Source organism: Cervus elaphus, chromosome 23 (assembly GCF_910594005.1).
Source record: "Cervus elaphus chromosome 23, mCerEla1.1, whole genome shotgun sequence".
NCBI classification, from domain to species: Eukaryota; Metazoa; Chordata; class Mammalia; order Artiodactyla; family Cervidae; genus Cervus; species Cervus elaphus.
Genome location: NC_057837.1, coordinates 42,784,869 through 42,801,894, shown reverse-complemented (window position 1 = coordinate 42,801,894; position 17,026 = coordinate 42,784,869). Strand labels below are relative to the sequence as shown.

At 44.3% G+C, this 17,026-nt stretch overlaps 1 protein-coding gene across 1 annotated transcript in view; it reads left to right on the top strand.

Moving 5' to 3' along the window:
• Positions 1–5,283: 5,283 nt before the first annotated feature.
• ABHD12 (abhydrolase domain containing 12, lysophospholipase) overlaps positions 5,284–17,026 on the top strand; it is a 57,095-nt gene continuing 45,352 nt past the window's right edge. Inside the window, exon 1 of the mRNA XM_043882726.1 lies at positions 5,284–5,591. Coding sequence (XP_043738661.1) covers positions 5,401–5,591 — 191 coding nt within the window. The 5' untranslated portion in view covers positions 5,284–5,400. The remainder of the gene's footprint in view (positions 5,592–17,026) is intronic.

The following is a 17,026-nucleotide window of genomic DNA, read 5'->3' as shown; positions in this document are numbered from 1 at the left end:
ACTGAATTAAGTAGACAAAAGTGAAGCAAGAGACCATTTAGGCTATTAAAATAATCCACCCCACTCCAAAAGTAGGGAATTTCCTAGCGGTTCATTGGTTAAGACTCCATGCTTCCACTGCAGGGGACATAGGTTTGATCCCTGGTCAGAGAACTAGGATCCTGCATGCCATGTAGCCCAGCAAAAAATGAAAAAATAAATAAAATAATCCAAGTGAGGTATAATGGGAATTTGGCCCATGGTGGAAGTAGTGAGAAATGGTCTACCCTGGACAGATTGTGAAAGGAGAGCTGACCAGGCTTGATGATAGACCTGCTATGTTATAAGCAGGGAGGAATCAAGTAGGATCCCAAGGTTTTGGCCTGAGAAACTACAAGCATGGACTTAGCATCCTGGAGGTGGGAAAGGTTATGGACGGAGTTGGGGTGGGAGAAGAGCTGAGAGCTCAGCTTTGAACATAATTTTAAGTGCCTATAGGATATCAGAGTGGACGAGTGAGACAAGGAGCATGGGGTTCAAGGAAGAGGTGTGGACTAGAAATACTAGTGTAGGTGTCACTATTGTGGGGTGACACTGGATAACATCAGAGCCTGGAAAAGATTACTTGGAGTGTGAACCAAGAGTTGAGGATTGGATGGGCTAGGCTTGATACTATCAAGAAAGATTCAGTAACCCTTACTCTATTTTTCTATTCCTCCCTTCCTAGCTTTTTTGTCTGTCTATTGATTAAAAAGAATTTAGTGAGTGATGGAGTAAAAATTGTTTTACACTTTAGTTTCTGGACTCCCAATCTATCAGTATATGCTTCTACATTATTTTAAAGAATTCACCAAAAGTATGTTTGGACAAATATGAATGCTGGTTGTGATATTTTAGTAATACGGTCAGTGAAATTCATTTGCAGTTTCTAACTGTTGAGGTCGGGGCGGTGGCTGAGAGGAGCTACCCCACCTCTGAGGTCAGGGGCGGCGGCTGGTGGAGAGGAGCTACCACACGCCCGAGCGCAGGGGCGGCGGCTGAGAGGAGCAACTCCACCTCCACGGAGCGGCTGCTACGGGGCGCAGGAGGGCTGAGAGGAGCTACTCCACGTTCAAGGTCAGGAGAGGCGGCCGTGAGAAGATACCCCTCATCCAAGGTAAGGAGCAGCGGCTGCGCTTTGCTAGAGCAGCTGTGAAGAAATACCCCATGTCTGAGGTAAGAGAAACCCAAGTAAGACGGTAGGTGTTGTGAGAGGGCATCAGAGGGCAGACACACTAAAACCATAATCACAGAAGACTAGCCAATCTGATCACAGGACCACAGTCGTGTCTAACTCAGTGAAACTAAGCCATGCTGTGTGGGGCCACCCAAGACGGTCGGGTCATGGTGGAGAGGTCTGACAGAATGTGGTCCACTGGAGAAGGGAATGGCAAACCACTTCAGTATTCTTGCTTTGAGAACCCCATGAACAGTATGAGAAGGCAAAATGATAGGATACTGAAAGAGGAACTCCCCAGGTCGGTAGGTGCCCAATATGCTACTGGAGATCAGAGGAGAAATAACTCCAGAAAGAATGAAGGAACAGAGCCAAAGCAAAAACAACACCCAGTTGTGGATGGGACTGGTGATAGAAGCAAGGTCCAATGCTGTAAAGAGCAATATTGCATGGGAACCTGGAATGTTAGGTCCATGAATCAAGGCAAATTGGAAGTGGTCAAACAGGAGATGGCAAGAGTGAATGTCGACATTCTAGGAATCGGCGAAGTAAAATGGACTGGAATGGGTGAACTTAATTCAGAGGGCCATTATATCTACTACTGTGGGCAGGAATCCCTTAGAAGAAATGGAGTAGCCATCACGGTCAACGAGAGAGTCTGAAATGCAGTACTTGGATGCAATCTCAAAAACGACAGAATGATCTCTCTTCATTTCCAAGGCAAACCATTCAATATCACGGTAATCCAAGCCTATGCCCCAACCAGTAATGCTGAAGAAGCTGAACGGTTCTATGAAGACCTACAGGACCTTTTAGAACTAACACCCAAAAAAGATGTCCTTTTCATTATAGGGGACTGGAATGCAAAAGTAGGAAGTCAAGAAACACCTGGAGTAACAGGCAAATTTGGCCTTGGAGTACGGAATGAAGCAGGGCAAAGGCTAACAGAGTTTTGCCAAGAGAATGCACTGGTCATAGCAAACACACTCTTCCAACAACACAAGAGAGGACTCTACACATGGACATCACCAGATGGTCAACACCGAAATCAGACTGATTATATTCTTTGCAGCCAAAGATGGAGAAGCTCTATAGAGTCAGCAAAAACAAGACCAGGAGCTGACTGTGGCTCAGATCATGAACTCCTTATTGCCAAATTCAGACTTAAACTGAAGAAAGTAGGGAAAACCACTAGACCATTCAGGTATGACCTAAATCAAATCCCTTATGACTATACAGTGGAAGTAAGAAATAGATTTAAGGGACTAGATCTGATAGAGAGCCTGATGAACTATGGATGGAGGTTCGTGACATTATACAGGAGACAGGGATCAAGACCATCCCCAAGGAAAAGAAATGCAAAAAGGCAAAATGGTTGTCTGAGGAGGACTTACTGTGAAAAGACGTGAAGCGAAAAGCAAAGGAGAAAAGGAAAGATATTCCCATTTGAATGCAGAGTTCCAAAGAATAGCCAGGAGAGAGAAGAAAGCCTTCCTCAGTGTCAATGCAAAGAAATAGAGGAAAACAACAGAAGGGAAAGACTAGAGATCTCCTCAAGAAAATTAGAGATATCAAGGGAACATTTCAGGCAAAGATGGGTTCAATAAAGGACCGAAATGGTATGGACCTAACAGAAGCAGAAGATATTAAGAAGAGGTGGCAAAAGTACACAGAAGAACTGTACAAAAAAGATCTTCTTGACCCAGATAATCACAATGGTGTTATCACGCACCTAGAGCCAGACATCCTGGAATGTGACGTCAAGTGGGCCTTAGAAAGCATCACTACGAACAAAGCTGGTGGATGTGATGGAATTCCAGTTGAGCTATTTCACATCCTGAAAGATGATGCTGTGAAAGTGCTGCACTCAATATGGCAGCAAATTTGGAAAACTCAGCAGTGGCCACAGGACTAGAAAAGGCCAGTTTTCATTCCAATCCCTAAGAAAGGCAATGCCAAAGAATGCTCAAACTACCACACAATTGCACTCATCTCACATGCTAGTAAGGTAATGCTCAAAATTCTCCAAGCCAGGCTTTAGCAATACGTGAACCGAGAACTTCCAGATGTTCAAGCTGGTTTTAGAAAAGGCAAGAAAGGTTTTAGAAAAGGAACCAGAGATCAAATTGCCAATATCCGCTGGATCATCGAAAAAGCAAGAGAGTTCCAGAAAAACATCTATTTCTGCTTTACTGACTATGCCAAAGCTTCAACTGTGTGGATCACAATAAACTGTGGAAAATTCTGAAGGAGATGGGAATACCAGACCACCTAACCTGCCTCTTGAGAAACCTGTATGCAGGTCAGGAAGCAACAGTTAGAAGTGGACATTCCAAATAAGAAAAGGAGTATGTCAAGGCTGTATATTGTCACCCTGCTTATTTAACTTCTATGCAGAGTACATCATGAGAAATGCTGGGCTGGAAGAAGCACAAGTTGGAATCAAGATTGCCAGGAGAAATATCAATAACCTCAGATACGCAGATGACACCACCCTTATGGCAGAAAGTGAAGAGGAACTAAAAAGCCTCTTGATGAAAGTGAAAGAGGAGAGTGAAAAAGTTGGCTTAAAGCTTAACATTCAGAAAACTAAGATCATGGCATCTGGTCCCATCACCTCATGGGAAATAGATAGGGAGACAGTGGAAACAGTGTCAGACTTCATTTTTGGGGGCTCCAAAAGCACTGTGGATGGTGACTGCAGCCATGAAATTAAAAGACGCTTACTCCTTGGAAGGAAAGTTATGACCAACCTAGATAGCATATTAAAAAGCAGAGACATTACTTTGCCAACAAAGGTCCGTCTGGTCAAGGCTATGGTTTTTCCAGTGGTCATGTATGGATGTGAGAGTTGGACTGTGAATAAAGCTGAGCACCGAAAAATTGATGCTTTTGAACTGTGGTGTTGGAGAAGACTCTTGAGAGTCCCTTGGACTGCAAGGAGATCCAACCAGTCCATCCTAAAGGAGATCAGTCCTGGGTGCTCATTGGAAGGACTGATGCTGAAGCTGAAACTCCAGTTCTTTGGCCACCTCATGCAAAGAGTTGACTCATTGGAAAAGACCCTGACGCTGGGAGGGATTGGGGGCAGGAGGAGAAGGGGACGACAGAGGATGAGATGGCTAGATGGCATCACCGACTCAATCGGCATGAGTTTGAGTAAAGTTCGGGAGTTTGTGATGGACAGGGAGGCCTGGCGTGCTGCGATTCGTGTGGTCGCAAAGAGTCGGACACGACTGAGCGACTGAACTGAACTGAAGTGTCATTAGAAAGCCAATATAAGGAGCTACTGAATTTCTAAAGACATTTCTAATTAATTTTAAATCATCAGTTATTAGTAGTTTTCACTGGCACAAATTTTGAAATTACAAGTTACTTTGTAATAAATAAGCAAATCTCTTGGTTGTAGCTCATTTGTACAAAACTAATGCCATATTAAAGATAGCCAAAGTTATAAAACTAATAGATGAAACTGCTTTCTTTTGTGTTTTAGGAGCTGTTGAATTGTTACTTTGTGTTTCACAACTGGGAATTTGTGAACGGATTCTTCCCTCATCGACTAGTTCTAATTGCTTTATAAAAAATCTAATACTGGTTTTTTAGCAGCTCGGTTTTCAGGTTTGGCCCAAAAGAAAAAAAAATATACATGTGTATTTCAAATTAAAAAACAAACCTACCTGATCGCATATTTTTTAAAGGCCTTGTGGGAAAATTTAATAGTTGTAAAGCATTATTAGGACAGACTTGTGATGTCACCTTTCTCTTTTCGTTGTGTAAACCCTTAAAAGACCCTTTCGGGGGTTTCTACTCTTGAGGGAAGTCAGAGAGCCTGGGACGGGGGCGCAGGGTCCCTTTCGGGCAGCTAAGCCAGCGGCCCCGGCTCGGACCTAGCGCGACCCCTACGGAGCGCAACTCCACCGCCCCGCCGCGGCGTCACGCCCGGACAGAGACACCCGCGACGGCGTCTTCTGCCCGTCTCTAAGATGGCTGCGGGCGCCAGGAGGGGGCGGGCCTGGGAGGGCGGGGCGGGTTGGCGGCCTCCCGACGCTCATTGGCCAGCCCTGACCGGCTGTGGGCGGGCCCGCCGGCCGGCAGGGACGTCAGGGCGGCGGGCTCGCGGCGGCGGCTGCGGCGGCTCACCTCGGCGGTGGCTCCCCTCGGCGGCGGCGGGCGGCGCGGGCGAGACTGGCCGTGCTGGCCACGGAATGAGGAAGCGGACCGAGCCCGTCGCCCTGGAGCATGAACGCCGCGCCGCCTCAGGCTCGCCCTCCGCCGGCCCGGCCGCCGCGGCGCTGGACGCCGACTGCCGCCTGAAGCAGAACCTGTGCCTGGCGGGCCCGGGGCCGGCCGAGCCGCGCTGCGCCGCGGACGCGGGCATGAAGCGGGCGCTGGGCAGGTGAGGGGCGGCCGGGGCGGCCGGGGCCAGCGCCCCTTCGGAGCTGCCCGCCCCGCGCGCCCCGCCGGCCTCTCCGAGCCGGCCCATCCCTGGTGCCTCCCCGAGTGGGCCTGCGGGGCCCCCCCGGCGCCCGGCTGGAGAGCGCCTCCCGACGAGGATGGGGGGCCCCTGGATGCCCGGCGGGGCCGGGGGAGCACGCGCGCGGCGCGGACCCAGCGTCCCTCCCACGGGGTGGGCAGCTCACCGGCCCCCGCGGGGCCCCTTGGGACGGTGGAGGGTCCGCAGTGTGCAGGCGCGGGGCTGCGCCGCCTTCTCCGGGAGGCTGAGGGCTCGGCGGGGTGCGAGGTAGCGGGGCGCTGCGCCCTCGAATGCAGAGGGCAGGTGGATGCCCGGCGATCGCGAGCCGCTGGCTTCTGGTGTGTGGAATGTGTCCACCCGAGTCGACCCCTTGGGAAGCGCTGTCCGGCCCGGAAGATGTTTTCGGCCTCCCTTTGGGGAGATGAACGCGTTGACGTTGAAATCATCTCACAGTTGAGAGAAGGGCGTTTTTTCACGCCGGCTGGACTCTCCCCGTAGGCTGGTGTGTTTATTGTCTGGCTGTTCGTGGAACTTATCACTCATGACAGTTTTGAAGTCTTGATCTTTCTTGGTGACTGAAAAAGTTAGTACGTAGTGTTCTCAGATGTTGTAGCAAGAGTCACTGCTTTTGAGATCCCCTGGAATGGCCTTAATTGACACAGGCCTCTGCAGTGTAAAATAGTTATCCAAAGAGCCCCTAAAAAATGTTAACTTCATTGCCTAAAGATCACGAGGTTAAACTATATACACATCTCAGTCAGTGGTTCCCCTTCCTGCTGGAAGTCCAGGGATCGACAGAATTTTTGTTTTTGTGTAAAATTATGTAGCAACTGATCAGCATCTCTTGTGAAGATAATCTTTTGTGGAAAGGTTTATCTGCACTAAAAACGCACAGTTGGCTTTAATGCACTTTTATTAACAGATTTGACATAACACTTAGGTTGTAAGCTCTTCCTTTGAAGAAGACAAATTGTGATGCACAGTAATGTTTGGGGAAACAATCTCCCTTGAAAGATCTACTGTATTGAAAGAGCCTGATTATTTTTATTTTTGAGTTGAGGACAAAGAGAGACATTCTAGTGGTGTCACTTCCTTTGGATAAACAAAAGGCTGTTATGAGAATAAAAAGAAAAGCAGATGGCAGGAAGGGCAAATTTGTGTTACCCCATGGTTCCTTCCCTATTGCCTGAAATACTCTCCTGGACCTTCCCCTCCTGAGTTTTCTCCTTCAGCCTGGCCTCTGCTGAGCTGTCACCTCTTCAAAGAGGCTTTCCCAGACTAGCACATCCAAAATAGCGCTTGGGCCCCCACCTGCCTCTTTCTGTTTACTTGTTTCTTCATCCCCCTTGATTGCTTGCACACTTGACTGGCTTTGTGCATAGTCTCCCACAGGAGAATGGAAGCCCTGTGAGAGCAGGGACATTGTTCTTGGGGCCTCTGTCTTCAGAGGCACATCTTAGGTGGGAGAAAGTATTTTGTTTAATGAATATCCAGAATAGATTCCTAGAAGTGGAATTGCTGAGCCAAGGGGTGTATGCTGATGACTGAAAGGAAAGACCGAAGTGCCCTGCCAAGAGCTTGTATGATTGGGACACCATCCACTAGTGTCAGTCTCCTCACCCAAATAGTGAATATTACCAGATATTTTGATCTTTTTCTACTTGGTTGCTGAAAATCGACATCTGATTTGTAACTTTAATTTGCCATTCTTAGTGGTTAGGTGGCAGCTTCTGTATGTTTTTGTAAGCTTATTATACATCTTTGGGATTATTTACATCTTGAACCATCCTTGTTTGGGTCCCCCTGCACATTTCTTTTAACTTTCTATTGTGCACATTTTCAATAGACAGAAGTAGAGGAGTCAGTATAATGAAGCTCCATGAGCCCATCCCTTCATTTCAATAGTTTTCCATGTTTTGCCAGTCTTGAATCATCTCTTCCTCCTCTCCTCCATTTTTGATATGGTGGGGAGACTAGACTGTAAAACAACTGATTTCATCCATAAATATTTTCACAGTGTATCTTGAACAAATAAGGTTTTTGAAATATATATAACCCCAATACTACTACTGAATTGTATAAAAACTAGCAATTTATTATTTGTAATTAATTTAATATTATTTAGTATCCTGTCTGGGCTTCCCAGGTGGTACAGCGGTAAAGAATCTGCCTGCCAATGAAGGAAACAAAGAGACGTGGGTGGGGAAGATCCCCTGGAGTAGGAAATGGCAACCCACTCCAGTATTCCTACCTAGAAAATTCCATGGACAAAAGGAGCCTGGCAAGCTACAGTCCATGAGGTTGCAAAGAGTCAGACATGACTGAGCGACTGAGCATGAGTCTACATATACATTTCCCTGTCTTAGAAGTGTCTTTTTAAGTCAATTTTAAAATCCTGTACATTTCTTAAGTGTACTTCTAGTTAATCTCTTGTTGTTATTTTCTTATACACTGTTACTAGTTGTATTTATTCTGTATCTAGCAATTTACGTAATCTTAGTTTCAAGTGGTTTTTGCAGTTCCTGAATTTTCCAGGTATGCTATCCTATCAGCTGCAAATATTAATAATAATTCTGTTTTCTACTTTTTATGTCTTTTGTTTCTCTTTTTTGATTACATTGTTTTTCCAGAACAAGGTTGAATAATAGGGGTGATACTGAGTATCCTTATCTTGTTCCTGACTTTAAGGAGAATTCTATTAGTGTTTATGCCAAGTTAGTTATTTTACTAAGGGGTGTGTTGCTGCTGTTTTGTCTTTTTTTTTAAGATCAAAAATGGTTGTTGAATTATATTAAATGCTGTTTTAGCATCTGTCAAATGATCATATGAATTTTGTCTCTTGACCTGTTAATATGCTGAGTCGTAGTAATAGATTTCATATCATTGAGTCATCATTTTATATTATTGAATCATCAATAATAACTCTTATTATGTAGACAGATTATGTTTATTAATATTTTACTAGGGAGTTTTACACCGTTAGTTGTATGACTAGTTTGTAATTTTCTTTTTTAATGCCATCTTTACCAAGTGATTTTAGTGTTTTTTATAGCTTTATTAGAAGTTTTCTCTTTCTCTTCATTAGCCAGTTTAAATATTGTACTTTTGAAATGATCTCTTTCTTTAAATTTTGGTAGAATTCACCTGTAAAACTTTCTGAACATGGTGCTTTTTTAGAATGTAGCATTTTTATAGCTGTTATAGTTTCTTAGATTTGCAGTCTCTTTCTGGATTCAGTTTTGGTGATTTATATGTCTATAGAAAATCATCTGTTACGTCTAGCTTTTCCTCTATACTTGGGGCTCTTCCCTAGTCTTGTTTCCTATTTCAGGTATTTACATGCCTTCCCCTCTTTTTTCTTGCTGTAGCACATGTACGCACACACAGAAAAATTTTGGATTTTCTCCTGAATAAAAAAAAATATTTTGTGTGCATTTTTCTGGGACCCCAGGATGGCGCTGAGGCTGTGGAGAAGTGGAGAGAACATTCTCTCTCTGAAGAGGGCAGCAAGAGCTGCTTTCTTTCCTGTGACTGCCCAGCAGGAATGTGGCTCCAGGGCATCCAGATCTTCCAGTCTTTCCTGAAGAGTAGCTGAGTGTGTGTCCGTGACCTCTTAACTTTTTAGATAAACTTTTTAGACTAATATAGATAAAGACAACCACCTTGGAGGTAAAGCCAGGTGTGTTTTTTTTCAATTGATGTATAGTTGGTTTGCAATATGTTAATTTTATATATGTATATATATATATTCTTTTTCAGATTCTTTTCCCTTTTAGGTTATTACAGAATATTGAGTGTAGCTCCCTTTGGGTTTGTTTTGGACTAAGTTGGACTAAAGGGTCATTTTGGAAGGCATCTGGCTTATAGGTTAGCCCTGCACTCTATGAAAGGAGGGACTGGATATTGCTTTTGCTTTGCACATGTCTGGTATGAGGAGGCAAATGAGGGATTCTGTGGGCCTTTGATCTTCTCTTCTGTAATCCTGGAGTTCTTGGCACTATTCAGTAAAGGCATCAAGACTCAAGACGAATGCTCAGTTGTTTCTGACTCTTTGTGATCCCATGGTCTGTAGCCCGCCAGGCTCCTTTGTCCATGGGTTCTCCAGATAAGAGTGCTGGAGTGGGTTGCCGTTTCCTCCTCCAGGGGAATCTTCCCGACCCAGGAATCAAACCTGTGGGTCTTGTGTCTCCTGGATTGGCAGGTGGGTTCTTTACCACTAGTGCCATCTGGGAAGCCCAGTGAGATGTATAGGTCTGTGTTTAAATGAACTAGACTGTCCAAATCTGCCAGATAATCAAGATCAGTGGACTGCCTGGGAGGTTTCATATCTGATGACCTTTGTGTGTAAATACAGAAGAATGCAGGCTTCACCCTTGTTTCCTCCTTGACCCAAAAGAAGGAACTTCATGCAGGGTTGCAGAAGGCTTTACCATAACCCAGAAAGCCGGGTGGTTCACCTTCCTGAGGGAGAATAGGGAGCTCACCAGACAAGGCTCTGTGCCTGGTATCTCTTTCTTTACATATGGAGAGAAGAGAGTGCTCTCAGAGCTAGCTTTTGTACTTAAAGTCTACTTTTCTCCACCTTCTTCTCCTCCCCCTCCCCAGAGTAGAGTTGGTTCCTGGACCATGACAAGCAGCCAGGGAGGCTATGTTATGGTGCTTCAAGTGGGGCTCCCAGCTGAGTCCCTCTCTTCCCAGTTGTGGTTTATCTTAGCAGGGACACATTGCAGCCCTGGAACTCAGGACCCTGGAACTTGAGTCCTGTATCTCTGCTTACTTCCCAGTTCCTTTCAGCCAGTGGGTACTCTCCCTTCTCAAGGGAGTGCCTGTCTTCTACAGTAATGTTGGGCATGGACTGCCCAAATGCAGGAGTTACTTTTTAGGTAGATTAAGAGCTCCAGAAGACACTGATCATAGAGGTAGTCTTGGAGAGAGGCTTAGATGGGTCATTGCCTCAGGGTTCTGCTGATAGCAGTGGAGATGGGACAAACCTTTCCAGACTCAAGGTCTTCCTCCTGCTCCTCCCACAAGAGCACTTTTCCTTCCAAAATGCAGTTTATAGGGAAAATTTAACTGTAATACAATCTTGGAAACTGACAGATTAAGTCAAATGCTTAACGTGATGCCATAGAACTTGAGTGTCCACATGGAGGGTGGACAGGTGTTTTGTTTCTTCCTGAACTGAGGGCCAGTGTCTGGAGTGTCAGGCTGCTGACACAAGGAAGTGTGATGCCCAGAAACCCACCCAAGATGTCCGGTTAGTAGAAAGACCTGTTATTTAGGCTTGGTGCCCATCTTAGTATCATTTGATATTTTGGAGGAAAGTTTGTATAGTCTCAAGTGAGTGTTCTCAGGTTTGTGTCTTGGGGAGAATTGCTTAACTTTCAGAGCTTATTTCTTCCTCGTGATGTGGGGATAAAAATCTCCCTTATAGAAGCAGGGTGAGGCTCCAGTATGAAAGAGCTGCTGGTGGCATGATGTCTCTGGGATTCAGAGACAGGTTAGGGATCCCCAAGGGTGCTGTGAAGTTGCAGGGAGGTGGTTAGTTGTGTGGGACAGCAGTGGAAGTTCTCTGGGTGCTTCTGTTTTCTCTGAAATAAGAGCGAAGCCCTCCACCCAGGGGAGAGGAGCTACCACAGGTATTTCTTTTTCAGCTTTCCACCTGGACCCAGTCTTAGCTCTCTCTCTTTGGCTTAATCGGATGTTTCCTACCATTTGCTAAAGTCTCATTATCAAGACAGTCAATCTCCTTGGCAGAGACTCACTTCTCCAACTTGTGGTGTTGCAACAATGGATGATGGAAATGGTTTTCATGGGAAGTCGTTGCAGCTGTGACTTGTGGTGTGTTCTGTATAGCTGAGTGCGACCTGGTCCTGGGAGGTCTGAGGGCAGCTCCCCTTGCACCCCCCACCTGAGGACTCCGCACACAGGCCAGTGAGGAGGGTGTTAAGCTGGATTTGAGGTGGAGAAAAGATCAACATGAACAGAGGGCAACATCAATGATCATATGGTTCATAAGCAGAATTCTTGCCCCTCAGGTTTTGCTAATACACAAATAGAGGTTTCTAGCAGAATTTGTCTTGAGATGGCACCTGTGGGCTTTGTTTTATGTGTATTCTGTTTTCCAGGTATGCCCTGGTTTACCAGGAAATGCCCTGAGAAGGTAAAAAGAGGAGGGGGCAGATGAGTGTCAGTGTGAGGAGTGGCATTTTGCAGAGATGAAGACAGAGAAGGAGTGTCAATGAAGAAATACAAGCACAGCTCAGGAATGCTGGAATTTAGGGTTTGTTCTTGAAACTTGAAAGTTGTCCTGAGCTTTGTTGTTGTTCAGTCGCTCAGTGGTGTCTGACTCTTTGCTACCCGATGGACTGCAGCATGCTGGGCTTCCCTGTCCTTCACCATCTCCTGGAGCTTGCTCAGACTCATGTTGATTGAGTTGGTTTTGCCATCCAACCATCTCATCCTCTGTCTCCCCCTTCTCCTCCTGCCTTCAGTCTTTCCCAGCATCAGGGTCTTTTCCGGTGAGTCAGCTCTTCGCATCAGATGGCCAAAGTGTTGGAGCTTCAGCATCAGTCCTTCCAATGAATATTCAGGGTTGATTTCCTTTAGGATTGACTGGTTTGAGCTTTAGGGTAAAGAAAAGAAAGTTGAAATTCTTTTCAGGTCTTAGCAAACTTGGATCTCCATGCAAGATTTAGATGAATTGACTGAATTCTTTGTAATGGGAAGGGAAAAATGTTCAGAGTGGAAGCAGGTCATTTGGATGCTGTAGTTCAGGGTCCTAAAATACATGTATGGCTTTTAACTTTCAGCTGTTTCTCTCTCCTAATAATGTGTATAGCATAGACTCTTTACTGTTTCATGCTTGACTTGTGCGATTCTTGGGCCTGGAACATCATTTTGTTCCTACCTGAAAGTGGCGTTGTCAGTGTTGCATGCTCATAGGTTTATTTTATTCAACCAACAGTTAACTTGCTTCTGTTTGTTTGAAATCATGTTAGGCACTGGGAAAGATGAAAGAAGGCAGTGCCAATCCTCAGGGAGTTTGTTGTCTGTCAGTTTTTATGTGTGACATTTTCATGATGTCTGTGGTAGAGACAATACAAGGATGGCTGGAGACAGATAGTCTGATCTCACATTTGTCCTTTGTTACTCTTGACATTTTTTTGTACTGGTTTATCTTCAGAATATCTCATCTTTTAGGCTTCCACTTCTCTGACAGGATGTAACTAATTTTTCGATGCATCCCTGGCATATCAAGCTATCTGTAGATAAAATAAATGTTCACAGTTTAGGGACAGAGCACACTTTGACAAGGCACGTCATGGCAGAACCTACAGGAAGGAAAGTAAGACTGCCATCCTAGGACACTGGATGCTGGCTTTGGGCTCCAGAAGGAAGGGACGGTGTCGGCCAGCTGGGAACCTGCTGGTACAGCCCAGGGCTTCCTGAGGAAGCACCAGGGAGGTTCTGCAGGGACTGAGGAGGGATTCTGGTGTGAGGCCACTGTGAGAGATGGCAGTCGCCATGGTGAAAGGCAGCCCCAGAGGGATCTTGTCTGTTTCTCTCTGTTCCCCTCTCATTTTTTTTTTTTCTTCTGATTGCAGAAATGAAAAGGATTTCCTAATACAGATTTAAAACAGAATATAATTGAGAAAGTAAAATTGTCCTGTGGATAATTCCTGTTAGCAGTGTGGCAGCTCTACAGAAGATTGCTAGCATGATTTTTCTTTTTTTCATCCATTGAGTATTTGTTGAAGACTTACTGTGTGCTGGAGGCTGTGAATAGAATGTTACAGTCAGACAGTTCCCAGTCCTTGTGTAACTCACATTCCCCTTTTGAGGGAGAAAGATAGCAAAAAAAAGGTAGATGTAAATATATAGTAAATTTCAAGGAGGTGGTAAAGTGCTGTGAAGAAAAATAGAGCAAGGTAGTTTTAAAAAGCAGACAGCATACCCAGAATGGAATTGCTTATGCTAAATAAGCCCCACATCACCAAACAGAAATTTTATTACAGTCTCGGCTCAAATTCTTAAACCAGTCAATTGGGAATCACCTGGTCAGCACTGATGAGGTCATCTGCCTGTTAGAACCTTGTCGTCTCCTAAAGGAAAGTGACCTTGGAATAAACCCAATTATTTTGTCTCGTAAAGCTTTCTTGTTCCTGCTCCCTTCTGCCTAGGAAAGTCTTTCATTTTGTATGGCTCTTTGGAGCTGTTTCGTATTTACTATGTGAGATGCTGCCCAGTTGATGAATTGTTGAATAAAGCCAGTAAGATCTTTTAAGATTTGCTCAGGTGAATTTTGTTTTTCAACAGTAAGTAATGCAATTATGTATAAAGCGCTTGAAAATAAGCTATGTTGTAGTGATAAAACATCCTTGTTACCGTCAGGAGAATAAGGCCTTTTCACAGTAGGACAATCAGCTTTAAACTCTGCCAACATCCTCATGACTTTTTGTTTTCTTCTTTGGGAAAATTTATGGATTGCTCTTGTGTATTAAGTTTTCAGTTCTGTTCAGTGAAATTACTCCCAATACTGTGTTTCAGTAAGAGTTTGAAGATTGTTCTTCAGGTTTCCACATATAAATTAGGTAGAATTTAGTCCAACTATTAGTTTTCAGACATGAATTTTGGATTTACTTTTTTGTTCCTTCTGAGAGAATATGAGAAAATATAATGGAATATATATATATTTGTATATACTCATATATGATAGAATATTTATTATAATAGAAAATGTGTCTTGGGATATACCTATTAATATAGCAAATAAAGCCAAAAACTCTTTCTTAATAATTTTGATTGTTGCAGTCATGGAGGAATTGATGAAGACTAAATATAGACACTTTTTAATAGAAATCTGATTCTTCCACATCTGGCCAAGATAGAGTAACAAGGGCTAAATTTACCCTGAAATAACTACAACAAAGCCCAGACAAAATGCATGAAACAAGCTTTCCAAACACTGGCCACTGGCAGTGAGAGACAGTGGTCTGTGAAAGGTGACAAAGTGAGTCCTACAACAGCTCCAGCTTCCCGCTGTGTATGTGAGAGTTTCTCCACTATAGCTCAGGGAAGGGGAAAGCGATGTGGAGAGCCTGGTTGACTCCCTGAGCCGTGGGTGAGGTGCTGAGAGCCTGGGGACACCTGCATGCCTACAGTTTACAGGACAGAGGACCAGGGAGAGGCAGTGGCACAGAGAACTCTGGAGAGCCATCCAGAGTTGTATTCTGTATTCAGCAGAGTGCTGCTCAGCCCATGTGTGCGCTCAGCACGAATCATAAAAACAAACCCCGGAAGAATCAAACCGTCTCCAAGTAACTTCACTGCATCCTGCAACAAGGTTCAGTAATATTTATAGGAATATAAAAATAGCCAGTATGCAACAAAGTAAAATTCACAATGTCTAATATATCTAATCAAGGATTCAGTTCAGTTCAGTCACTCAGTTATGTCTGACTCTGCGATCCCATGGACCACAGCACGCCAGGCCTCCCTGTCCATCACCAACTCCTGAAATTTACCCAAAATCATGTCCATCGAGTCAGTGATGCCATCCAACCATCTCATCCTCTGTCATCCCCTTTTCCACCTGCCCTCAATCTTTCCCATCATCAGGGTCTTTTCAAATGAGTCAGCTCTTCGCATCAGGTGGCCAAAATATTGGAGTTTCAGCTTCAACATCAGTCCTTCCAATTAACACTTAGGACTGATCTCTTTTAGGATGGACTGGTTGGACCTCCTTGCAGTCCACAGGACTCTCAAGAGTCTTCTCCAACACCACAGTTCAAAAGCATCAATTCTTCGGGGCTCAGCTTTCTTTATAGTCCAGCTCACAGTCATACCTGACTACCGGAAAAACCATAGCCTTGACTAGACAGACCTTTGTTGGCAAAGTAATGTCTCTGCTTTTTAAAATGCTGTCTGGGTTGGTCATAACTTTCCTTCCAAGGAGTATGCGTCTTTTAATTTCATGGCTGCAGTCATCATCTGCACTGATTTTGGAGTCCCCCAAAATAAAGTCAGCCACTGTTTCTACTGTTTCCACATCTATTTCCCATGAAGTGATGGGACCAGATGCCCTGATCTTAGTTTTCTGAATGTTGAGCTTTAAGCCAACTTTTTCACTCTCCTCTTTCACTTTCATCAAGAGGCTTTTTAGTTCTTCACTTTTTGCCATAAGAGTGGTGTCAGCTGCATATCTGAGGATACTGATATTTCTCCTGGCAATCTTGATTCCAGCTTGTGCTTCATCCAGCCCAGCGTTTCTCATGATGTACTCTGCATAGAAGTTAAATAAGCAGGGTGACAATATACAGCCTTGACATATTCCTTTTCCTATTTGGAACCAGTCTGTTGTTCCATGTCCAGTTCTAACTGTTGCTTCCTGACCTGCATACAGATTTCTCGAGAGGCAGGTCACGTGGTCTGGTATTCCCATCTCTTTCAGAATTCTCCACAGTTTATTGTTATCCACACAGTCAAAGGCTTTGGCATAGTCAATAAAGCAGAAATAGATGTTTTTCTGGAACTCTCTTGCTTTTTCAATGATGCAACGGATGTTGGCTATTTGATATCTGGTTCCTCTGCCTTTTCTAAAACTAGCTTGAACATTTGGAAGTTCACAGTTCACGTAATGCTGTAACCTGGCTTGGAGAATTTTAAGCATTACTTTACTAGCATGTGAGATGAATACAATTGTGTGCTCATCTCCAAGTTGGTAGGTGCACAATATGCTACTGGAAATCAGTGGAGAAATAACTCCAGAAATAATGAAGGAACAGAGCCAGCAAAAACAACACCCTTTTGTGGATGGGACTGGTGATAGAAGCATGGTCTGAGCCTGTAAAGAGCAATATTGCATAGGAACCTGGAATGTTAGGTCCATGAATCAAGGCAAATTGGAAGTGGTCAAACAGGAGATGGCAAGAGTGAATGTCGACATTCTAGGAATCAGCGAACTAAAATGGACTAGAATGGGTGAATTTAACTCAGATGACCATTATATCTACTACTGTGGGCAGGAATCCCTTAGAAGAAGTGAAGTAGCTATTATAGTCAACAAAGGAGTCCAAAATGCAGTACTTGGATCCAGTCTCAAAAACGACAGAATGATCTCTCTTCATTTCCAAGGCAAACCATTCAATATCAAGGTAATCCAAGCCTATGCCCCAACCAGTAACGCTGAAGAAGCTGAAGTTGAACGGTTCTATGAAGACCTACAAGATCTTTTAGAACTAACACCCAAAAAAGATGTCCTTTTCATTATAGGGGACTGGAATGCAAAAGTAAGAAGTCAAGAAACACTTGGAATAACAGGCAAATTTGGCCTCGGAGTACAGAATGAAGCACGG